Genomic DNA, 25,575 nt, shown 5'->3' on the forward strand with positions numbered 1-25,575 from the left:
GAATCTACAAAAAAACAAAAAACATACTTCTCTTTTACAGAGAAAAACAGTTGTAAAACACAAAATGCATGAAAACTGCATGCAAAAACAAGGGTTTAAAAACATCAAACGTGAGTGGATCCATTTTTATCTTCAATAAATTGGTTTGTATCGATCATTGCGCAATCAGCATTCCTTTCTATTTTTATATATACAGTATGTGGATGCTGGAGCTTGCCTGCAGTAGGTCTTTTCTGGATGTGGAGTGATTCCCTTACCCTTAATGGTCTTACATGAGGTGGAGCAGCTTTAACCGCATGTCGAGTGTAGGAAGGATCAACGGTGCCGCTATTCGGTATATTTAAAAGTGTATACCCCATACACCGATGGTAAGAGTCAGTACTATTGGATGATGGTGATGGTCTGTCTTTCCTTCCATATATGAAGACACCTTAAAGGGACTGCTCATCGATCAAACATTTTTTGATGAATTTTATTATTGATTTCCCTAGAGAGTAGTTTGCGCTTATATTTTTAGCCCCCAAGTGCATCACTTTACATTTCTCAACATTAAACCTCATTTGCCATGTAGTTGCCCACCCCATTATTTTACTCAGGTCTTCCTGTAAAATTTCTATATCCTGCTGTGAAGTTATTGCCCTGCTTATTTTTGTGTCATCAGCAAAAACTGAGATTGAGCTATTTATACCAACCTCTATATCATTTATGATTAAATTAAACAGAATTGGTCCCAAGACAGAGCCTTGGGGTACCCCACTTACCACTCCAGACCAGTCTGAGTACATGTTATTTATCACCACCCTTTGGACCCGCCCCTGTAACCAGTTTTCTATCCAAGAACAAACCTTATGGTCCATGCTTACAGACCTCAGTTTGTAGATTAAGCATTTATGGCAAACTGTATTGAATGCTTTTGCAAAATCCAGCTACATCACATCCACAGGCTTTCCCCTATCTAGATGGCAGCTCACTTCACCATAGAATGTTAACATATTGGTCGGGCAGGAATGACCCATCGTAAACCCATGCTGATTACTGCTAACTATACTGTTTTGAGCTTTTTGATACTGTATTTTCAGCAAATTCTTGGATATAGTCCCTTATCCCCTCCAATAGTTTACATATTACTGATGTTAGGCTGACTGGCCTATAGTTTTCAGATATATGTCTCTGCCCTTTTTTTGAATATTGGTACCACATGGGCTTTTCTCTAACCAGCTGGCACCATTCCTGTCAATATGCTGTCCATAAAGATTAGGAATAATGGTCTAGCTATAACCTGACTGAGTTCTTTGAAGACTCTCGGGTGTAAGCCATCCGGTGCTGGCGATTGATTTGTGTTAAGCGTTTCTAGTCTTTTCTGGACTCTGGCCTTGTTAGCCACAAGGGTATGTTCTGCGACGTGTTACTAACAGCACAGTCGTGGTTGTTATACCCCTCCTTTTCCTGTATAAAAACTGAGGAGAAGAAAGCATTCAGTACAGTTGCCTTCTCCGTGTCATCTGTAACCATCTTCCCTTCATTATCTTTTTTGTTGGCAATGTGCTCTGACCTCGCTTTTTTACTGTTAATATATCTACACCAAAAGGTGCTCGCTTGTTATTTTCTATCCGCTTCCAATTCCCCTGTGCCAACCCTGTCCATGCTGAAAGATGGAATACACTAGGTAAGAATAATGGATTTCCTAGCAGCTCAGTTGCATAATGACACAGAAGTGCTCTGTAATATATGGACCCTGTGGGACACTAGAATACATTTACATCTAGATAAGACTGTTTAAAAGAAAAACCAGAATGGTTTCAAGCCAATTTTATTTGACATTTGTTATGTTTACAAGTTTAAACTGAGGTTTTGTATATTTTTTTATTTACAGAAAATCTTTATTTTACAAAAAACATTTAATACAGAGTGCATCCATGACATTGGTTTCAGATTACTGTAGTACTGTAAACATTTTTTTTTTAGCAAAAGTATATCCAATGGTAAAACTTTTTTGCTCTCGGCCATCCAGCGGAGTACAGAACAGCCATACAAATGAATGTGGGTGCATATGCACGAGACTAGGCTAGGGCCTGACCAGGGTTGATTTGGATGGAGCCAGGCAGGACCACACAGTGAAGACTGGGGAAGCAGGGGTGCAGGCTACACTCAGGGGGTGGGGGGTCCATTTAAAGAACAATGTCACAAAACTGAAGGTTACCTTCAAGACTCATTTGAAACCAGCCACCTTAAAGTGATTTTAAAGGTTTTTTTTTTTTTTAAATAACATCTTAAACCTCATACACATGACCGGACTTTGTACAAACTTTCCCGTGGATTTTTGTACAAAGGGCGTTGGCTGTAAACGAATTAAGCATACACACGGCAGGACGTTTTCGGTAACAAACACGAACGTAGTGACGTTTCAACGTACTGACGACACTTCAAAAAGAGGACGTTCAATTCTTCGGAGCCACCCTTTGGTCAACTTCTGTATTGCCTGATCTTTTGCATTCTGAGCATGTGTGTTTGTAGTTTGTACAAAAGTCCGATGGTTTTGTGTACACACGATCGGACTTTTGTTGCCAGAAAGTTTGTCTGTTCGCACAGCCCACAAAAGTTTGATGAAAACCGAAAAAGTTTGTCCGATGGAACGTACACACGGTCGGATGTTGCCTTAAAACAGCTCATTTGCATGTTTGTTGTCAAAAAGTCAGATCGTGTGTACGGGCCTTTATGCTTACCTGCTCTGTGCAATGGTTTTGCATAGAGCAGCCCCGATCCTCCTTTTCTCGGGTCCCCCACTGGCGCTCCTGGCTCCTCTTCTTCGCATGCTCCCATAGCATTTTGACGGACTCCACTTGCTCAGCAGGGATCGATCCGCTGATCCCCGCTCCCCTCTACAGGCGGGCCGTTTTCATCTGATCCAATTAGACGGATGGAAAATAGGGTTTGCACCCATCTGGATTTAGCGGATCAGAGCGGATGTCAGCGGACATGTCACTGCTGAAATCCGTCGCTCCATAGAGGTGCATGGAGCGTCCGTCCAGGTCCGCCTGAAAAACTGAAAGGCGGCCCAAAATGGTCCGCATGTGTGAAAGAGCCCTAAAGCAGTATTAAACCTTAAAACAAAAATGTAATACATTGCAGCTTACTCATCAGATGTGGTGGCTGTAATCGTTTTCGTTTGTTAGACTTTTTTCCCTCGGTTTAGCCCTGGTGATCTGGCCAGTAACACACCTCCTGAATTAAGAGTGACCCCACTCTGGAAGAAGGAACAACAGAGACACCTATGGACACAGCAGCATTGTCAGTCGGGGGACTGTAAAATGATTGCACAGAGCAGGTAAGTGTAGGCATGTTTGTTATTTTTATATATAAAAAAACAAAAAACAAGGGTTTACAAGGTTTACAACCCCTTTACAGTGGACTAGTTGTTAGTAAAGGTATTGTTATAGATATCCATTCGCCTCTTTGAGAGCTTCTCCCCCCAAAACCAGTACCTTTCAGCAGAACTGCTCTCAGGTAAGGGCTCGGACTTCACTTAGCCTTTGAAGACAATGAACTGAACGTTGTAAATCACAGAATAAACCAATGTGTCAGTGAGACTGTTTGTGGAAGAGCCTCCTCAGTAAAGTTTTTGCCAGGAAATGAAACATACTTCACTTTGACAATTTAATTACAAAATATTTAAGTACTTTGTACAAATGCCAGATGTAAAAAGACCATGTACACTGCTAAAATACACACAACAATGTAATGTAAAAATAAATACACTGAAAAGTTATTCTTTAGCTTTAGTAAAATCGAATGGCTTCCACCACTGGGCAAACTGCAAGACCTTCTTCCTCTGATCATCAAAATTCTCACGAACGGCTTTTCTCCAGACTCTGGGCTCCAGGTCCAGCATACCACCAATGATCTCCTGCAGGACAAAGCCAAAGATGTGTCATTAATGGCTCCCAAGCTGCGATTTTCTACAGAAATAATGGAACAACACAGCATCCCTTTGTTGAGTTGTTATAATGCTTTGCAACTTTTTGACATGTGAAAAATGCATCACAATTGTAACTTTTGTATAGAGTAGTGAGGGTTTAGAACTGTCAGGGTTTTACTGCTGTCTGTGTCCCCACTAGAGAATTCATTCTTTAGATTTGTCCTAGTAACTATTGAAACCAAAAGTAAAAGTGGGGGAAAAAAAAAAGAAAAGAAGTTTGAGTTGTCACCAGAACAGGGATAAAGAGGAAATATTCCAATGGGGACACCTGTTCTGGGGTTCTCAACCAGGCAGAGTGAGGGGTTCTGGGGTAGTCTGGTTGGAGAGGAGGGGACTGATTTTTAGTACTCTCTGGATTGGAAAGTCCTCATTAGGAACCCAGCATTTCGGTGGTTTGAAGAGTTTTGGGAGTAAAGAACCTCAAAAACCCAATTACGGGGACTTTGGTCCTGACGGGGTTAACAACTGTCTGTGAGGGCAAAAATAAACAAACTCCACCTTTAATGTCCTTTAAATAGTTAGTTTGGGCTAAGCTGGCCCAAGGAAACTATTTACTGTGCTAACAGGTGCGCTTGCTGGGCACGCTGTATGAACTGTATGTAGCCTCAGCTACCTACAGTATACAGCACTGTGTTCCGACGACAGTAAGATGGAGCTTCCTGTCCCACTCCAGGAACAAATAAAAGACAGGAAGCTTTGTATTCTATGAATGGATACAATCCTCTGATTGGATGAGGCGGAGATTGTGACATCATCCACCTGCCTCGCCGCCTCAGCCAGAGGAAGCTTTGCATTCATTTAGCAGTCTGCTGAAAAGAGTTCAATAAGTACAGAATGTACAGTGTGCAACCGGATCTCATATAATATTGTTTGCTCTCCCTATGAGTCCCATAGTGTCTTCATGTAGCCTCCCCTTCTCTTCTAGTAAATCTATTACAATTTATCACTGCCAACAGTAAGCCTAGCATGATGTGTGCCCAGTGACTGAAAATCAAAGACAAGGATCAATAAATACTAAACATATCCCTGGCCATACATTTATAAATCCAATGAGACTGGTTTCATTTTTTCCTCTCCTGCAAGTTATCAGGGACGACCACAATCATTTTATTTTATTTTTTTTTTTAAGTATTGTAGCTGTAAACTCTAACTGAATGACATTTAGTTTGCTTAAAGCAGAGTTCCACTCAAAAGTGGAAGCTCCGCTTATCTGACTCCTTTTCCCCTCCGGTGCCACATTTGGCACCTTTCGGGGGGGGGGCATGTACCTGTTTTTCGGCCCCCCTACTCCTTCCCCTGCCACCAGGCCATTCAGAAAGCGCAGCACGCTTTGAGCATGTACAGTAGGGAACTGGTTGTGGAGGCGCAAAGCTTCACTGCCGGTTTCCCTTAGGAGCAATGGTGGCAGCAGCACCCAAGAGCCGATGGAAACATCAGCTCGGGTGAGATCATCGCGGCATCCTTAGACAGGTAAGTGTACTAATAGTAAAAGTCAGCAGCTACAGTATTTGTAGCTGCTGACTTTTATTTTTTTCTGAAGGAGGCTGCACCTCCTCTTTAAGGCCGGTCATACACGGTTCGAATCTCAGCTGGTTCAGCAGGAACTGGCCAAGATTTGAACCATTAATGGGCAGGCTGAATGTACCAAGTTGGTACAACCAGATGGCTGGATTCAGATATTGCCGCTAGCAATAATCAAAGTCTTCTCCTGGCATAGACGGCTTGTTTGTTTGGATTTAGTCCCCAGGCAGAAAGATCACACCAAAAAACAATGATGTGAGAGACAGATCTTCAGCTGAATTTACAACATTTCTGGGTAAGAGCAGGTTCACACTGATAAAGTCGCATGACAAGTCACGCCCCATTAACGGCAATGGAACCACTCTAATCGGTGCGACTCAAGTCACTCCAACTTAGAAAAAAGTTCCTGCTCTACTTTGGGGCTACTTCATCACGACTTGCACTGACTTCTGTTTATGAAGTTTTATGCAAGCCGCGATGAAGTCCTGTAGGGATGTCAGCTTCAAAGTCACAAGACTTTGAAGCCACAATGGTGTGAACCGGCACTAAGCTGGATCACCACATGCTCCAGTCCAGTATTTTATAAAGATGGCAAATACTTTCCAACATTTTATTCCTTTTTGTTTGTTTACAAACCACCATCTTATTCTGATCGCACTGCTCAAAAGGCATTTTCTTATTCTTTTTTTTTTAAACAAGATTATTATCTGAAAAAAAAATGAATTTTATAGACTAGAAAATAAAATACCTTGCCAAAGTAATGCGGAAACTTGTTATGGTCTTCAATAATGTGTGCAAATCCTCCTTGTAGCCCAAAATCCACTGAAAAATATGGCAAACCTTTAGGAACCTTAAAAAAGAAAAGAAGAAAACTTAGTGTCGCTATTAATGACAGTGCTGATGCATTCAGAACTTTGCTCAGGAGCAAGAGACAAACCTTGCAAATAACTGAGGTCTGATTCACACCTATGCATTTTTTTTGCTTTTTTCATTTTGCAGATTTATACTACAGAATGTGTTCCATAGGAAACCATGTGCAAATATGCAAAAAGCACTAAAAGTGCAAAATTTGCAGCCCTGCATAGAAACCAATCAACTTCCAGTTTTTTTTTTGTCAAAGCTTAACAGCTTGCCGACCGCTGCACGAATATTTACCTTGGCAGAATGGCACGGACAGGCAAATGGGCAAACAGGCAAATCCCTTTCAATTTCCCTGCCGCGAGCTCCGTGAGTGTGATCGCGAGTCCTGCGGACTCAATGTCCGCGGGGATACCCGCGAACGTCTCACGGAGAGCAAGAATGGGGAAATGCTGATGTAAACAAACATTTCCCCGTTCTGCCTAGTGACACTGATCACAGCTCCCTGTGTCGGGAGCAGTGATCAGTGTCGTGTCACGCGTAGCCCACCCCCCCCAGTTAGAATCACTCCCTAGGACACACTGAACCCCTGCAACGCCCCCTCCTGGTTAACTCCTTCACTGCCAGTCACATATACACAGTAGAAGCAAAATGATACCCCAGCTCCACTGCTAATATGGTGATCTATGAACTGTGATCCAGTGCTCTAGCCAGGACGTTCAGGCCCCAAAATACAGTACTTGAATCAGAAAAGGGCTGGCGACTCGGATGCTCTTGAATAAAAGTCCTTTATTGGTTTACATGGGTACAGGCTAACTGAAGTGTTTCGGCTAAGAACCCTTCATCAAACCATTTTTAATCGCATTGATCGCTGTATAAATGCGAATGGTCCCAAAATAGCGCCAAAAGTGTCCGATCTGTCCACCATAATTTCGCAGTCACAATAAAAATCGCTGATCGCCGCCATTACTAGTAAAAAAAAAAAAATATTAATAAAAATGCCAAAAAACTATCCCCTATTTCAATCAATAAACGCTTATTGTGATTTTTTTTTTTACCAAAAATATGTAGAAGAATACGCATCTGCCTAAATTAAGGAAAAAAAATTTATTTTATATATTTTTTGGGGATATTTATTATAGCAAAAAGTTAAAAATATTTAAAAACCGCAGAGGTGATCAAATATCATCAAAAGAAAGCTCTATTTATGGGGAAAAAAGGAAGTCAATTTTGTTATGGAGCCATGTCGCAATTGTCAGTTAAAGCGACGCAGTGCCGAATCGCAAAAAACGCTCTGGTCTTTGGCCAGCCAAATGGTCCGGGGTTTAAGTGGTTAATTGAACAAGCTGAAGTTAGAAGCGGATTGGCTACCATGCGCAACTGCACTAGATTTTGCACTCTCCAGTTTTAGTAAATAAACCCCATACTGTCTACTTTTTTCACACTGTTGTCTCTCTGGCCTGTAAGTATATCTATGGTGAACATAAGTTGTAATTCACACAAATGTACAGTGCCTTAAAAAAGTATTCATACCCTTTAACATTTTCCACATTTTGTAATGTTACATCCAAAAACATAAATGTATTTTATTGGGATTTTATGTAATAGACCAACACAAAGTGGCACATAATTGTGAAGTGGAAGGAAAATTATTAATGATTTTCCAAAATTTTTTACAAATAAATATGTGAAAAGTGTGGCGTACATTTGTATTCAGCCCCCTGAGTCAATATTTTATAAAATCACCTTTCACTGCAATTACAGCTGCAAGTCATTTTGGGGATGTCTCTACCAGTTTGGCACATCTAGAGAGTGACATTTTTGCCCATTCTTCTCTGCAACATAGCTCAAGCTCTGTCAGATTGGATGGAGAGCGTCTGTGAACAGCAATTTTCAAGTCTTGCCACAGATTCTCAATTGGATTTAGGTCTGGACTTTGACTGGGCCATTCTAACACATGACTATGCTTTGATCTAAACCACATATGTCAAACACAAGGCCCGCGGGCCAAATCTGGCCCTCCAGGCCATTTCATGTGGCCCTCACAACTCCTCCCTGCCCCCATCTTGTCTCAAAAGTTGGAAAAACACACATAGCAATGTGCTAGCGCTAAAGTAGTGGGAACAGTCAAAATATAGGAGATAAAATCAGTAGACGAGGGTCTATATCCTGTGCCGCTGGAAAAAAACCATGACTGGTAGAAATGGATCTGGCAGTAAAAAACAACAAACACCAGTGCTCAAAGGGTTAGACAGGCAGTCCGCAGTTCATAAAAAGTTATAAAAAATGAATAAGTTTATTAAAAAAACTGACAAATAATGATGAATAATGACAAGTAGTAAAAATACAGTCTTAATCACTTGCAGAAAATACGGGAAAAGAGGGGGTGGCTTACACACTCTCCGGCAATCCACTGAGCAACGAGTAGTTGAACTGAACACTCTCAAACTTATCGCCCAAACTTATCGCCCGCAATGGAAGGAGGGGGGAGAGAGGGATCAATAGCTGGAGGGTGAATCAGCCGTCTGTAATACTGCTTGGGTTCGGGTTTGGTCCCAGGAAAGCCTGCTCACACACGTGTAGCCGACGGTCCAGCGTGTAGGGGGGAGGGCACTGTAACCGCACAGGGCAGGATGAAGCAGAGGAGCTCCGTCTCAGGAATGTCAGTGACGTCAGTCCAGCTGAGACACTGACTCAAGGAAGGGGAAGACCCGGCGTGGCTGGGATAGATCAGCTGAGGGATCGCTCCTGCACACACAGGCTGGTCTGATGCTGCCCCATTGTTAGTGGATCAGCTCCTTTGCATACAGTGTATACCGATGCTATGGCCGTGTTGGTGGATCGGCTCCAGCACATGTCGCACAGTCCCATGCGTTTCACGCACCAGCGCTTTGTCATAGTCCTTGGTCTATGACAAAGCGCTGGTGCGCGAAACGCGTCCTCAAGGCAACATTTTTACCACCATTGGATTATTTAGATTTCGTTATATTCATTCCAGTTCTTGACTCCCACCCCCGGGCAACCTCTGACAGCGTTGTTAAGCCCTGCACAACCTCTCCAGCATGTCAGCCTCAATTCTCCAGCAAGCTATACTTCCCTGTAGTATATGCTATTACATGGGATTGTGCGGCATGTGATGGAGCCCATCCACCAACACGGTCATAGCATCGGTATATTATTATTATTATACAGGATTTATATAGCGCCGACAGTTTACGCAGCGCTTACACGTATACACGTATGCAAAGGAGCTGATCCGCTAACAATGGGGCAGCATCAGACCAGCCTGTGTGCGGAGGAGCGATCTCTCAGCTGATCCATCTCAGCCATGCCGGGTCTTCCCCTTCCTTGAGTCAGTGTCTCAGCTGGACTGACGTCACTGACATTCCTGAGACGGAGCTCCGCTGCTTCATCCCACCATTTTCTGCAAGTGATTAAGACTGTATTTTTACTACTTGTCATTATTCATAATTAATGGTCAGTTCTTTGAATAAACATATTCATTTTTTATAACTTTTTATGAACTGTGGACTGCCTGTCTAGCCTTTGAGGGCTGGTGTTTGTTGTTTTTTATTGCCTCAACAGTTGGCAGCAGAGAGGAGGACAGAACTCCTCCGCCAGATCCTGCAATTCTCTGTTCTCCTGGTCTTAGCATTCAGCAGACTCCAGCCCTTCTTTGGTCCTCCTCCAGACCCTGCACTTTCCTTTAAGGGACTCTTAACTTCTAATGGAGGGGGGCGCTCTTTACATCTGATGTAAAGGGACGGGTGTTCTGGCTATCTGCTTATAATTATTATGTGAAGAATAAAACTCAATGGCAGTTGAAAAGGAAGGTTGCACACTGGAACCTTTATTTGAGACAGCAGAACCATGTTCTCTCTGAGGAGTCTCCAATAAAGTTTCTTGTGGATATTACTAGCGGTAAGCAACCCCCCTTTTTCAAACTTGCATCATCTGCTACTTTATAAGAGCGTGAGTGGGCTCCATGCCGGTCTGCACCCACCCTTCACAGCTTCATAGTCTTAAGTTGTTACTAAAACCAGTAATGATAAAATGCACAGGCAAATACTTTATATGAGAAAGTGCAGATCCAGTTATATAGTCTTACAGACACAACCGGCCCTTTGAGGACAACCATAATGCTGATGTGGCCTGGGATGAAATTGAGTTTGACACCCTTGATCTAAAACCATTCCATTGTAGCTCTGGCTGTATGTTTAGGGTTTTTGCTCTGCTGGAAGGTGAACCTTCGTCCCAGTCTCAAGTCTTTTGCAGACTCTAACAGGTTTTCTTCTAAGATTGCCCTGTATTTGGCTCCATCCATCTTCCCATCAACTCTGACCAGCTTTCCTGTCCCTGCTGAAGAAAAGCATGGTGTGTTCAGGGTGATGTGCAGTGTTAGTTTTCCACCACACATAGCGTATTGCTTTTAGGCCAAAAAGTTCAATTTTGGTCCCATCTGACCAGAGCACCTTCTTTCACATATTTGCTGTGTCCCCCACATGGCTTCTCGCAAACTGCAAATGGGACTTCTTATGGCTTTCTTTCAACAATGGCTTTCTTCTTGCCACTCTTCCATAAAGGCCAGATTTGTGGAGTGCATGACTAATAGTTGTCCTGTGGACAGATTCTCCCACCTGAGCTGTGGATCTCTGCAGTTCCTCCAGAGTTACCATGGGCCTCTTGGCTGCTTCTCTGATTAATGGTCTCCTTGCCCCCCCTTGTCAGTTGAGGTGGATGGTCATGTCTTGGTAGGTTTGCAGTTGTGCCATACTCTTTCCATTTTCAGATGATGGATTGAACAGTGCTCCGTGTGATGCTCAAAGCTTAGGATATTTTTTTTATAACCTAACCCTGCTTTAACCCCTTGGCATTGGCTGCCACCTGCTCTTTGAGGGGTTTGCTATGCCGGGAGGTGGGGCGGGGCTTATGGTTAAGTGACCGCCATAATTGGCTCTCACATGATCGGAAAATTCCTGATCGCCGTTTGTGAACCACCTGTCACTGTGCTGGGAGCGCGCAAAGGCATGCGCTTCGGCACAGCACTGTCGGCGCTATTGCACACAAATATGCGGCCGCTCATTGCCAAGGCCCGCTCGCTGAGAAGCCGCACATTTGCGTGTGCATGGCACCAAGAGGTTAAATTCCTCCACAACTTTATCCCTGATATGTCTGGTGTGTTCCTTCATGATGCTGTTTGTTCACGAAGGTTCTCTAATAAACGTCTGAAAGCTTCACAGCACAGCTGTATTTTACTGACATTAAATCAGTGGCGTCACTAGGGTTGGTGTGACCTGGTGCGGTAAAACATGGTGTCACCCCCTCTCCCCCTCTTGTCTAGGCTGCCCAGCACCCTAAAGGCATCGCACGGTCACAGGGTGCACCCCAAACCGGCCCCTGTAAATTATAGTATAGGGTGGTATAGTGGCAGGTTAGGGTAATATAGGGTGGTATAGTGGCAGGTTGGGGTGGTATAGGGCCAGGTTAGGGTGGCACAGGGCAGGTTGGGGTGCTGTAGAAAAGTTAGGGTGCCACAGGTTAGGTTGGGGTGATGTAGGGCGAGTTAGGGTGGCACAGGGCAGGTTGGGTGGTGTAGGGCAAGTTAGGGTGGCACAGGGCAGGTTGCGGTGCTATAGGGCAAGTTAGTGTAGCATAGGGCAGGTTGGGGTGGTGTAGGGCAAGTTAGGGTGGCACAGGGCAGGTTGGGGTGGTGTAGGGCATGTTAGGGTGGCACAGGGCAGGTCAGGGTGGTATAGAGCAAATTAGTGTGGCATAGGGAAGGTTGGAGTGGCACAGGGCAGGCTGGGGTGGTATAGGGCAAGTTAGTGTGGCATAGGGCACACTGGGGTGGTATAGGGCAAGTTAGGGAGGCACGGGGCAGGTTGGGGTGGTATAGGGCAGATTCGGTTGGTATAGGGCAAGTTAGGGTGGCACAGGGCAGGTTGGGGTGGCACAGGGCAGTTTAGGACTCTATGTAGTGACACTGTGCACTGCAGTAACTTACAGCATGCTTCATGCCTGCAGTTGAACACCCGGGCGGGTGGACGGGGCAGCTGTGTCCTAGCCTCTATCTCCTTCAGCTGCGGGATCAGCCATAGTGAAGGAGTCTGTGGGAGGAGTGGAGGCAGCCACACCCCCAGCTCCACCCACCAACCCTGGCTCACTCTGGGATATTAGCCTGGCGAGTGAGGAGTGTTGCAGGCAGCCTCCCCCCGCACGGCTGAGTGCCCTGCTTGCTCCGCTGCAGGCAAACAAAGTAGTGTTTAGCGGCAGCCCAGGAGTCACCCGGTGCGGGCCGCACCCCCATAGCAACACCACTGCATTAAATTACACACAGGTGGACTCTATATACTAATTAGGTGACTTCTGAAGGCAATTGGTTCCACTAGATTTTAGTTAGGGGTATAAAAGTAAAGGGGGCCAAATACAAATGCACGCCACACTGTTTACATATTTGTAAAAAAAGGTTGGAAAATCATTTAGAATTTTCCTTCCACGTCACATTTATGTGCCACTTTGTGTTGGTCTATCACATAAAATCCCAATAAAATACATTTACATTTTTGGTTGTAACAAAATGTGGAAAATTTCAAGGGGTGTGAATACTTTTTCAAGGCACTGTACATATCATAACACAAAAAATAGCAGAAAGTATACAAGATGCATTGGTGTTGTGACCCACAAAGTATACATAGCTTGTGTCTTCCATGGAGGAACTGCACCGACATGTGTGCTAGTATACAGGAAGATGCATTAATAAAGGTGTGTTTCTTATATCTATGTTCAACTGATCTAAAGATCTATTCAAATATTATAAACAATATACCCCATGTGGCTAAAAGTTTGTTAACACCTGACCATCACATCTATATGAGCTTGTTGGAAATGCAAATTCCAAAACCATGGGTGAGTTGGCCAACTTCTGCAGCTACAATATTATTATTATTAATATTATAATACAGGATTTATATAGCACCAACAGTTTACGCAGCGCTTTACATAAAGGAGGACAGTACGATTACAATACAGTTCAATGCAGAAGGAATAGGAGGGCCCTGCTAATGGAGCTTACAATCTACAAAAGGTAATAGCTGTAGGGTATGATCTGATGGAGGGGTTACGGGTACAGTTCTTAGGTGGAGGTGGGGTAGGCTTCCCTGAATAAGTAAAACACCACATGGGGAGCATGTTAAGGGGACCCAGGACCACATCTGGTAGAAATTTGGGATGGCTGGCACCTATGGTTTGACCATACCGATGCTCCAAAGTTGACCGAGTTGGCACCTTTCCCCGTTAAAGTCTATGGGAGACCCCAGTCGGTAACGGTTTTTGGACAACAGCTCCTGAACCAAAGGTGCCAGCCACCCCAAGTTTTTACCAGCTCTAGGGGTCAGGCTGACCCACCCATGATACATAATGGGGGCTTTTCTGACCTTTCCCTTATTTTTAAGGGTCGATAAACGGTCTGGCAGGGTGTGGTCTCCTTCCCGTTACCGGTACTCCTTAACCATAGGTGACCAAACTTCAGGGGGGCAGAGAGGACCGTTGATGGGTTCTCTGGACCTACCGGTAACTGGAAAAGTCCACTTTTAACTGGCGTAGCTCATGGACGGTGCACCTGAGAATATTTAATCGGTTTCCAACAAAATGTTGTTTCTACGGCCGATACTCGGGTCACACCCAAACACTTGCGCAACTTTCCAGTTGGCCAAGGGTGGTAAAAATCAGCCGACACTTGGAGGCTGCAGGGATCCCGTCAACAGACTCAAGCCCCAAGTTTTGGGACCTGGGAACCCATGGTTAGTCCATACCGGGCCTCCAAAGTCACTGGACAGTGACTGGGAAGCCACCGGCATTTAACATTGGCATCTACAGGAAAAATTGGTCAGCTTGGCAAGGCACTGTTTCCAAGCCATAGGTGACAGGGACACCAAAATTGGGGAACACCGAGAGGGGACCACCTCTGGTAATTTGGATCAACGGTACGGTAGATCCATAGGTGGCAGCAACTCCAAAGTTACCCGGGCTGGGTGGCACCATTTCTCCATACAAGTCAATGGGAGCTCCTGCTTGGAGCCATTTAACATTGGCGTCTATAGGAAATCTTGGTCAGCTTGACATGGCACTGCTCCCAAACCATAAGTGACAGGGACAACAAACTTGGGGAGCATGTTAAGGAGACCCAATACTATGACATGGTAAATTACCTAGGCAAGCTGGCCAACCCCAAAATCTGATATGTTGTAGTCCTAGGTCCCCTTAACGTGCTCCCCAAGTTTGGTGTCCCTGTCACTTATGGTTCGGGAGTAGTGCCTGTCAAGCTGACCAAGATTTTCCATAGACGCCAATGTTAAATGTTAAAAACGTCAATTTCGCAATAGCTAGTGTCTTTACATGCGCATGCGCTGTATTGTTGGTCGAGGAATTTGACATGTAAATTCCTGAGTGCACCGGCGTCAGCGCTGAAGTAATCGATGACGTGCTGCGCATGTGCAGTATGCGCAGATTTGCAGAACAGCTGATGCCACGTCACAGGAAGTGACGTGGGTTCCACTTTCTGCCAGGTTCGATATTTTGTCCAAACACAGGAAGGAGGGTTTGCGTGGCTGAAAAAAAATCCCTCTCCCCCTCCTGGGATGTATGACATCCTTTGCCTATGGTCATGGGAACAAGGAAGTAACTAAAGAAATGTAAAACAAAAGTTTAAAACAAGTAAATATAATACACTTTCCTATTTATTTACTAATGCTAGCAGCATAAGGATTAAAAATAGTCAATGCTGATTGAGAGAGTGAGAGAGTTCCACTTTAAAAGACAAAATAAATAACAATCAAAGTAACTGAAAATTAACCATATGGCATTAATAGAAATAGATAAAAACCATAACAAACTCACTGAGACCAGGATTGAGCAGATAAAATAACGAGCACATCTACCTGCAATACACATCCTGTATACCATTAACACTGAATTTCATTTCAAGATGGGGAAAATGGAAATCAAACTAAAAAAAAAAAAAATGCAGGTGACATATGAATGGAACTGAAAAAAGCCACAAAATGTCAGGCGAGGGTTGAAGAGGTCCTTCAACTTAGCCAGGCTAAAAATAAATGGAAATATAAAAAAGCTCAGTTTTAGCTGGCACATGGGAATGTATTTCACTCTTCCTTAATAAGCCACACTGGATTTTTTCCTTTTATGTTATTTATAGTGGAAAGAAGAGATCAAAGCAAAGACCTGGGATAAGGACCTTTGGTGTGGAAGACTTCTGCTTGTACAATCTATAAATACATCTTTTTGATCATTAGAGATGTGTGCTGTGTGATGCCTTAAGACCTGACTACGGTGCAGCAAATGAATTTATTGCGGAGGGAAAAAGGGTTCATGGTAACCATATATACACGTACATGAAAGGATGATTGTCTGTGGACAGCTGGACTGGGTGATGATGGCAACATCAGGTACTGCCCCAGGCAGACTTCTACTTTCCCCTAAAGCATCAATTAAACAGGCATAAAAATCTAAGTCTAATCGCTATCTCCAAATTCAACTGGTGGTGATTTACACCATTGACATAAATATGTAAAGCTAGGATGAGCTTAATGTACATTTTTAACCAGTTAAGGACCGCTCTATAGCAGATACACTGCTACAGGGCAGCCCTCCTATGCAGAAACGTGTATATATACATAATTCTGCATCTCCACCTAGGGGGCGCTGGGCCACTGCTGCTGTGATTACTCTCAGCAGAAGCTGATCTGCAGGTGCTGGGCAGTGGATGTCCGCTGGCACCCGCCAATCGTCAGGCAGAGACACAGAACAGAGCTCTGCTTATGCAAACAAGGCTGAGCTCCATTCTGACAGGGGGAAGGGATGGATTTTGTGTCCCTGCAAAGAATAAAATCTATCACTTCCCTTGGTAAAAGGCACCACACTGTTTACACAAAAACACTGGCTAGGCAGAGTTAACTCTTTGATTGTCCTAGATGTTTAACCCCTTCCCAGCCAGTGTCATTAGTACAGTGACACTGCATATTTTAGCACTGATCACTGTATAATTGTCACCGGTTCCCACAAAGTTTCAAAAGTGTCAGATTATCTGCCACAATATCGCAGTCCCACTATAAGTCGCTGATCGCCGCCATTACTAGTATAAAAGATAAAAAAAAATAGTTAGACTTACTGGTAATGGTATTTCTAGGAGTCTTTCAGGACAGCACCTGGAGAGAGCGCAGCTCCACCCATTTTCCCAGGAAACACTGCAGTCAGTTTCTTTAAAGACCGGTCACTTGGCCGGTTGTTTATAGAGTACCTCCAGCCATGCTGAAATTAGATAAGCAGAACATGGCAATAACACCACATTTTATAACACAATTAGGGCGGGTCATCTGTGCTGTCCTGAAAGACTCGTAGAAATACCGTTACTGATAAGTCTAACTAAGGTTTTCTCACCTCGCTTTTCAGGACAGCACCTGGAGATAAGAGAGTACTTACTCTAGGGTGGGACCTTCCTGCCGAACGATTGCTCTGATGCTGAGAGCGGTGCTTTGCTTATTCTTATTTTTCCTTTCCATACTGTCCCCTCTCTTCTTTCTCCCATTCACACCAAACCAATTCGTTCACTCCCCCATTCCCTATGTACCTAACAATCAATATATCCCCTGTCTCACTTTAATTTTATCCATTTAATTCAACCTTCACCTATACTTCTCACTGAATAATTGATGCTTTTTTCACGTTTTGTTACGTTGTTCAATGCACACTTCGCACTTTTCACTATTATTCTATTACTTTTATTTTTATATTTAATTTTATGTCCACCCCACACCTATTTTCACCATTTCATTCACCTCTTCGCCCACAATTTTGGCTTGGGAAGTTCGCAGCATATCCATGTCTTTTATCTTATTTACCCAGATTCTGGTCGTTACTATTTGTGGCTCCCCCGAGTCGCCGCGGGAAACCTCTTTTCGTGGCGGCGCTTAGTGGCTGCTGGGATATGGGTAAGCAGCTCTGCTCCTTCCCCTTTCTCATCCCTATCAATACTCTTTTTAATCATGATGCTGTTTTACAAAGCCTTACTTTTATGCCTTTCGATCATTATATTGTCTTTTTGATCCCATCACAGATACCCTCCCGATGAAGCGGCCCTGCCCGCGAAACTAGTTGAGGAAAATGACATCTGTGATCTATTGTCCTAATGTGATTTCCCCCTCTTGGGGTTAATCTTTTCACTATTGATATATCTGTACCGCTACCATGTTTTTTGCTTTTTATTTGTAAATGATGAATTGTCTTTTGGCATCAATAAAATTCCTTGTAATTTTTATATTCTGCTATATTATTCAAAATTGTATTGCTTCTACTGTACCGTGATAGTCCAACTGCCCCATGTTCCTGTGGCAGCCTAGTTGGGGACTAGGCTACCAATTTTGCTATTCAATGATTTCTGGATGATGGTACGAGTCCCTATCATTTCCTACTTTGGTACCCACCATAAGGGCCATACCTTCTTTCTGTAGTGGAAGGTAAAGGTGGAAGAACTTGTCCATGTAGCCGCTTTGCAAATCCATCCCGGTGAAGCACCTGCTCGTTTCACCCAGGACTTGCTACTACCCGAGTCGAATGGGCCACTACCCCTGCGGGAGGATCTACCCCTGAAGCTTTGCAGACTTTATTGATGGCCATTCTCAGCCACCTTCCTATGGTGTTCTTAGAAACACTGTACCCTTTACATGAGTCTGAGAACAATATAAACAGTGAATTTGATCTTCTGAATTCTCTTGTGACCTCGAGATGCAGTATACATCTTTTTATATCCAGGCTATGAAAAGATCTTTCCTTAGTCCTGGATGGTGTAGGGCAAAAGGTTGGGAGAACTATTTCTTGTGACCTATGAAATACTGTTGAAACATTTGGTAGAAAACCCGGGTCAGTTCTTAGCACTAGCCGGTCTGCAAAAAGAGAAAAATGGTTCAATGATAGACAGGGCTTGCAGTTCGCTCACCCTCCAATCTTTTTCATCAAATCCTGTAATACCACCGATAAGTCCAACTTCAGAAAAACTTAAAAGGTACTGGCCTAGCTCTGGTCAATGCCTTAAAAAATCTTATAAGAAGTGGGTCCTGAGATAACGGTCTCCCCAGGAATACAGATAGAGCGGCAACTTGGACCTTTAAAGTACTAGCCGCCAACCCCTTCTCCATTCCCTCATGGAGGAATTCTACAACAGAAATAACTTCCTGTGGTGAAAAAACTTTAGTCGTACACCAGGAATTGAAACATTCCCATGTTTTAAAGTAAATTGCCCTAATGACCTTCTTTCTGCTATTTAATAGGGTTGAGACTAGTTTATTAGAAAAACCCTTTCTTTTTAGGCTTTTCTCCTTTCTCCTCAGTAACCAGGCTGTCAATCTGAGCTGCTTGATATTAGGATGTTGAAGGGGCCCCTAAGTTAGAAGGTCTTTTTGAAATGGAAGAAACCAGTGGGGTTCCACTGCCATCTTCTGTACGGTTGAAAACCATGCCCTCTTGGGCCAAAATGGAGCCACCAAGATCATGCTTGTAGCCTCCCTTTGCAGTTTCTCGAGTACCAGCTGGATCATCTGAAAAGGGGGAAAGGCGTAGCACAAGCGGAAGGTCCACAGTTGCGCTAGTGCGTCCAGTCCATTCGCTTGATCTCGCCTGTTCAGGGAGAAATAAACCTCCACTTTTGCGTTGGCCTGGGATGCGAACAGATTGATCTGGGGGGCTCCCCATTTTCCTATTAGCATCTTGAATACGTCTGTATTCAGACTCCACTCTGATTCCAGTACTCTTTCCCCTGCTTAGGAAATCTGCTACTAGATTCAGATCTCCCTTTAGGTGTACCGCGGTCAGGGATGCTAGGTTGCCTTCTGCCCAGGACAGAACGTGAAGGGCCGAGGACAGCAACACTCTGCTTCTTTGCTTCTTGTGCCCCCCCCCCCGTTTTGTTATGTAGGCCACTGCTGTGGCGTCTGACAACACCTGAATGTGGTGACCCCAGACCTGATCCTAGAAGGCCCACAGTCCTAGAAGAATGGCTCTTAGTTCCCTCCAATTGGAGGATCTCTCGGCCTCTCTGTTTGTCCATGCTCCTTGGGCCATCTGTCCTTCCAGATGGGTGCCCCAACCTCCTTTCTACAGGAAATGTCTAGACCTTTGTCCAAGTTTGACTGTCTCCTCCACCACCACAGCTTTTTCTGAACCTTGGTGGGCATTTTGATCAACCTCTCCAGAAACCCCCCATAGGACCAATTCCTCAGAATTGCCTGCTGGAGATCTCTTGCGTGGAGATGAGCCCATTGCACTGCTGGGATTGATGCTGTGAGGAGTCCTAGTACTGTATTTGTTTGGGTCTTTTACTGCATTTTGGACTTTCTCTGTTTTTTCCTCTGGGAGAATCTTTTTACGTGTATGGAGTTAATGGTATACCCCAGAAACCTTATTGTTTGAGACGGGATCAGGTTTGATTTTTCTTTGTTTATGATCCAGCCGAGACTCTCCAAGTGTCTTTTTGTCTCCTTCATATCTTTCTCCAAAAGATCCCTTATTTTGGCAAATAGTAGGAGGTCATCCAAGTATGGTACAATCGATATTCCCCTTAATCTGAGGGGTGCTAAGGCCTCTGCTATAACTTTTGTGAAGATACTTGGCGAGGAAGACAGCCCGAATGGAAGATCTCTGAACTGCAGATGTAAGATTAATCCTCCCATCTTGACCGCTAACCGTAGCTATTTCTGTGATGCTGGTGCTATAGGCACGTGAAGGTACGCATCCCTCAGATCTATGGATGCCAAAAAACAGCCTGCTGTCTGAAGACTCTTTGTGTCCATCCTGAACTTCTTGTACTAGATGGATTTGTTTAATATTTTCAGGTTCAAAATTAATCGGAATTTCCCTGATGGCTTCTTTACTAGGAATACGTGTGAATAGCACCCTCGTCCTTCCTCTTCGGGGGAACACTTATGATCACTTTCTGCTGAATGAGTTCTTGCAGGAGAGATGACATTGCTAGGGATTTTTCTAGGTCTCGGGGAGCCTGGGTTATGTAAAACTGACTGAGGGAACTCCGGTCTGAAAAGCCCTCTGATATTGTTTTGAGGACAAACGGACTGGTTGTTGTCTCCCACTGTGGTTAAAAAGCCTGCAGCCTTCCTCCCACAGTCGGAAGAATGTCACTGATTTTTTGTGGCTTGGCTAGAAGGTCGGAATGATACCCCTGACTTGCCCCTCCCTCTTTGGGACCTCCAGGGTCTTTTGTATCCTGTCTCCTTCGTGTCCTGGGTTTGTCGAAAAGTACGGAAATTTTTATTGCCCTGAGGAATTACCTTCTTTTTTTATTGTGAAGGCCTTCTTTTTATCTGCCATCCTATCCAGCACGGCTTCAAGATCAGGGCCAAACACTAGATTCCCCTCGAAAGGACGACCACATAACTTTGCCTATGAGGCAGTATCTCCTGACCACGTCTTAACTAATAGTGCTCTACAAGCTGAGTTTAGCAGGGCCGAGGATCTTGCAGACATATGTAATACTGGCAGCCTGTCCAACAGGTCTTTGCGGGAAGTTCCTGCTTCGATATGGGTTTTCAACTGTTCAAGCCAGTGCTCTAGGTTCCTGGCCACTACAGTTGAAGCCATAGCTGGTTTTAAATTGGCTAAGGTCAAATCCCAGGTTTTTTTCAATAGGGAATCTGCTCTTTTATCTATGGCGTCTTTTAGGATGCCCAAATCCTCAAAAGCCAGGTCTGTATTCCGTGACACCTGTAAAAAAAAAAAGCTGCATCAAGCTTTGGTTTCTTGTTCCATGCTTGAGCGATATCCTCCTCAAAAGGAAATCTCCGTTTAAGGGGTTTGGAGAAGAAAGGAGCCCTCTCTGGGTCTTTCCAGTTTCAGATAGAAATGTATGCACTGGGAATACCCGAAGTTTCACTCCCCCCATGCCTTGGAACATTTTATCATGTAAAGACAACTGGGCTTTGTCCTATTTAATGTTTAAAGTTGTATGGATAGTCTTTAATAGATCATCCACCTCTTCTAGAGATAATCTATAGCGTGAAAAAGAAGCTTCTTTCTCCTCATCCTCTTCTTCAGAACCTCTGGAAACACTTCCCCCTTCGTCCTCTGAATCACTGACCCTTCTGGGTGCAGTAATACTTGGACGAGAACAGGATGGCGAGCTGCCTCTACTGTTAAGCTGTGCAGCCGGACGTTTATCCAGATAAGAAGGAAACGCCTCAAACATGTCCGCAAGTTCTTTCCGGAAGGAGCTTAGCAGTTCTCCAGGTTGTGTAGCGGATGAAGCTGAGGAAGTCTCCTCCTTAACTAAATCTAATATACAGGTCTTGCACAACACTTTGGTCCAAGACTCCCTAAGTGTATTTTTCCCAGACGGGCATTTTCTCTTAGGGGGAGGGGAGGAATGTTTGGCTTTTTCCTTGGCTTTTGTTTGAAATACACCAAAAAGCCCACTCCATTACATACATATATCTAAAAAAAAAAAAACAGATAAACAGTGTTAGAAGATTTTAAGTTCATTATTATTTTAAGTGATAAAAGTTTCTGAAAAATATATGAAACACATAAATGTTATATGTAATTTGTGATGGTTTCTGAAGGTTAACAGGATGGAGGACAGAGGACAGAGGAGTGATTTAGCTGGGTAGATATTTCTATTTTGAGTTGCTATGTCAGGACAATGGGTGGAGTAATGTTGCTTATCTTTAGACTATAGCCATTTAAAGTATATATGCAAATATGGGTGTTACTAGGATATGCTGACATAACATTTTGAAACAGTATAAGAATGGATCAGATTCATGGTAGAAGAGGAATGGAGTAGGGTTAACAAGAGGGAAGTAACCCAACACTTTGGAGAATGTAACATCAAGATGTCGCCTCCTCCTCCTCCTTCTGAGACCATCACCATGCCACATGTTATCGATGTAAGTCTGGTCTTTGCTTATCTTTCTGAACAAATAAACAACCTTTCTGGAAGCATCGTATGAATGAAGGATTCTTCAATTTCTACTAAGAAACAAATTCCTAAAAGTAAGTTGGAAATGCGGCCTTGGACAAAGTACAGAAACATATCTCCTATACACCCTACCCTCTAGGAGAGAGGACACTGATATTTATATAACATATAACACAAAGACATTGCTATACATCCAGAAACGCCCCTGAGAATAAGAATTGATAATATCTAGAATTATAGATATTTATACATTTCTTTCAAACAGTTAAAGCCCTCTTTAGGAACCCTTTAGCCCTTGTGTTTGTTACCGCAGCTTACATCGCTAGTGACTCCCCCACTGAGTCACTATGTTAAAAACAAACACACTCTACTTGTGGTCCAAGGAGAGTGATGCAGGCTCCCTTCCTCACTCCAGGGGAGTAAGAGAGGGAAAACTCAAGACCCCTAAAGGATAATATACAGGGACCTCTGTCCCTGCTTACCTGGGTCTGGCTGGTGTTAGTGGCTGGAGTTAGTGTTAGTGTCTGTGACCTCTAGCGGGGTCACAGACAGCAATAAGGAGGGTCAGAGAGATGAGTTTCTCACTGAGCTGCTTTTCCATTTCACTATCCAGTCACAGGCTGGGGGTGGGTCTCAGAAGAAATTAATTGAATGATGTTGGTCATTAGACTGAGGACATCTAGTGGTAGAAAAGAAGTACTGTGGGGGAAAATCTCTGGATTAATAGTTAATATTGCAGGTTTTGTCCCTCTATCTAGCTAGAGATGATTGAGTACAGTCCGTGATACTTTTCTTTATTTGCACTAACATACAATTGTCTCGGTCGCAACTGCACTAATACGGCTACAATCACCTCAAGCATGATGGAAGTTTTAATGAGCTATTAATTTTTATCTTGTCATTTTTGGCTAGAGTTCCACTTCCAAACAATGTTGTCTGCGTTGTGTTAAGGCATGTCATGTTTGAAATATGCTCAGTGTTTAAGGTGAACAAAATTGCAGTATGTACTATTGTTTTTAATGTGTAATAAATGCACCCAGATGCTGTTTCAGCCAGGTGCACTCAGTTACATTGCTTTACAATAATGATGACTTTATTTTAATGTTCAAGAAAAAGACAATTCCATAGCTCAACTCACCAACCAGTTTGCTGACCAACCAAATTTACCTGTCTAACCGTATGTTAAAAGCAGGGGTTTAGTTAGCACACATTTGCAAACGCATGTGAAAGCTGCAAGGCCTCGTCAAGGCACCCTGTATTACTTGCAGTCCTAACACTAAATTTATAAGTGTCTCCACAGTGGAAGCACATGCATTGAATGGATAGGTGTGAGACAGGTGAGCCAGGAGGCCGCCCTAGCCCCCTTAAAGGGACAGGACACACACTGGACACCCAGCAATAGCAGCAGAGGCGTCCAGTGTGTCCCCTGACCAGTGTCTTGTTACCGTTTATTTTAATGTTACCCATGGAAAGTATATCTAAATGTAACAGATATTATGCAACCCTGACTCCCTTCAACTCAACTATGGTGAGGAGCGCTCGTGCAAGGTGGCTTCAAAATTGTACCGGAGTTGCCGGAAGAGATGTGGATAGAAACTCTACGCACATAGGTACCCACTGTTGTTGCATCTACTGATAAGAACATTTGAATACGTTATTTGCATCAGACCTACTATACTCCTGTACTGTTGTTTCAAATGCGGAAAAGGGAAACTGCAATATGTCATAAGTGTCAGATGTTTGAAGGAACCTTCTTACATATGGATTTGGGCATGTCCTAGGGTTAGTCCGCTCCAGTCTCAGGTGACAAAGTTTATGGCAGAAAATTTTTGCTTTCCAAATATTTGTAATCCTTTCATATGCTTATTAGGGGACATTAGACATTAGAATGATTTTTTTCTATGTAAGAAAGTTAATTGCCAGAGGATTGATTTACATGGAGCATCTTACGATTGATTTATGGAAAACGTTGGTGAATGCAGATCTCTCCTTATATATAGAGTGGCGTATGAGACTCGGGGGTGCCCAAGGAAGTTTACTCAAATTTGCTGTCACTGGAAAAATTCTTCAGCTACCTTGGAGAGCTCATTGGAAATCTGAGCACCCCCCTGTGTGTCTATTTGGGGAAATATATGTAAGACATTTTGTAGCGTTACCTGAGGCATGGAGTGTGTGTGTGTGTGTGTAAATATCCAAATACAATATACCAAATACAATCAATAATCGATAAGGCTGTATACAGTTGTGCTCATAAGTTTACATACCCTGGCAAAATTTATTATTTCTTGGCCATTTTTCAGAGAATATGAACAATAACACAAAAACATTTCTTTGACTCATGGTTAGTGTTTGGCTGAAGCCATTTATTATCAATCAACTGTGTTTACTCTTTTTAAATCATAATGGCAACAGAAACTACCCAAATGACCCTGATCAAAAGTTTACATACCCTGGTGATTTTGGTCTGATAACATGCACACAAGTTGACGCAAAGGGGTTTGAATGGTTATTAAAGGTAACCATCCTCACCTGTGATCTGTTTGCTTGTAATTAGTGTGTGTGTATAAAGGGTCAATGAGTTTCTGGACTCCTGACAGACCCTTGCATCTTTCATCCAGTGCTGCACTGACGTTTCTGGATTCTGAGTCATGGTGAAAGCCAAAGAATTGTCAAAGGATCTGTAGGAAAAGGTAGTTGAACTGTATAAAAAAGGAAAGGGATATAAAAAGATATCCAAGGAATTGAGAATGCCAATCAGCAGTGTTCAAACTCTAATCAAGAGGTGGAAAATGAGGGGTTCTGTTGAAACTAAACCACTGTCAGGTAGACCAACTAAAATTTTAGTCACAACTGCCAGGAAAATTGTTCGGGATGTAAAGAAAAACCCACAAATAACTTCAGGTGAAATACAGGGCTCTCGGAAAACATGTGGTGTGGCTGTGTCAAGATGCACAATAAGGAGGCACTTGAAGAAAGATGGGCTGCATGGTCGAGTCGCCTGAAGAAAGCCATAACTACGCAAATGCCACAAAGTATCCCGCTTACAATACGCCAAACAGCACAGAGACAAGCCTCAAACCTTCTGGCACAAAGTCATTTGGAGTGATGAGACCAAAATTTAGCTTTTTGGCCACAACCATAAACACTACATTTGGAGAGGAGTCAATAAGGCCTATGATATAAGGTACACCATTTCTACTGTGAAACTTGATGGCAAGATAAA

At 43.5% G+C, this 25,575-nt stretch overlaps 1 protein-coding gene across 2 annotated transcripts in view; it reads right to left on the reverse strand.

The window, feature by feature from the left end:
- Window positions 1–3,640: 3,640 nt before the first annotated feature.
- Window positions 3,641–25,575, reverse strand: part of CWF19L2 (CWF19 like cell cycle control factor 2) — a 304,447-nt gene continuing 282,512 nt past the window's right edge. For both annotated transcript variants that reach the window (XM_073613129.1, XM_073613128.1), the window contains exons 17-18: window positions 6,246–6,347; window positions 3,641–3,904 (exon numbers count right to left, since the gene is read on the reverse strand). In XM_073613129.1, coding sequence (XP_073469230.1) covers window positions 3,764–3,904; window positions 6,246–6,347 — 243 coding nt within the window. In that variant the 3' untranslated portion in view covers window positions 3,641–3,763. The remainder of the gene's footprint in view (window positions 3,905–6,245; window positions 6,348–25,575) is intronic.

Source organism: Aquarana catesbeiana, linkage group LG02 (genome assembly GCF_042186555.1).
Source record: "Aquarana catesbeiana isolate 2022-GZ linkage group LG02, ASM4218655v1, whole genome shotgun sequence".
Taxonomy (NCBI): domain Eukaryota; kingdom Metazoa; phylum Chordata; class Amphibia; order Anura; family Ranidae; genus Aquarana; species Aquarana catesbeiana.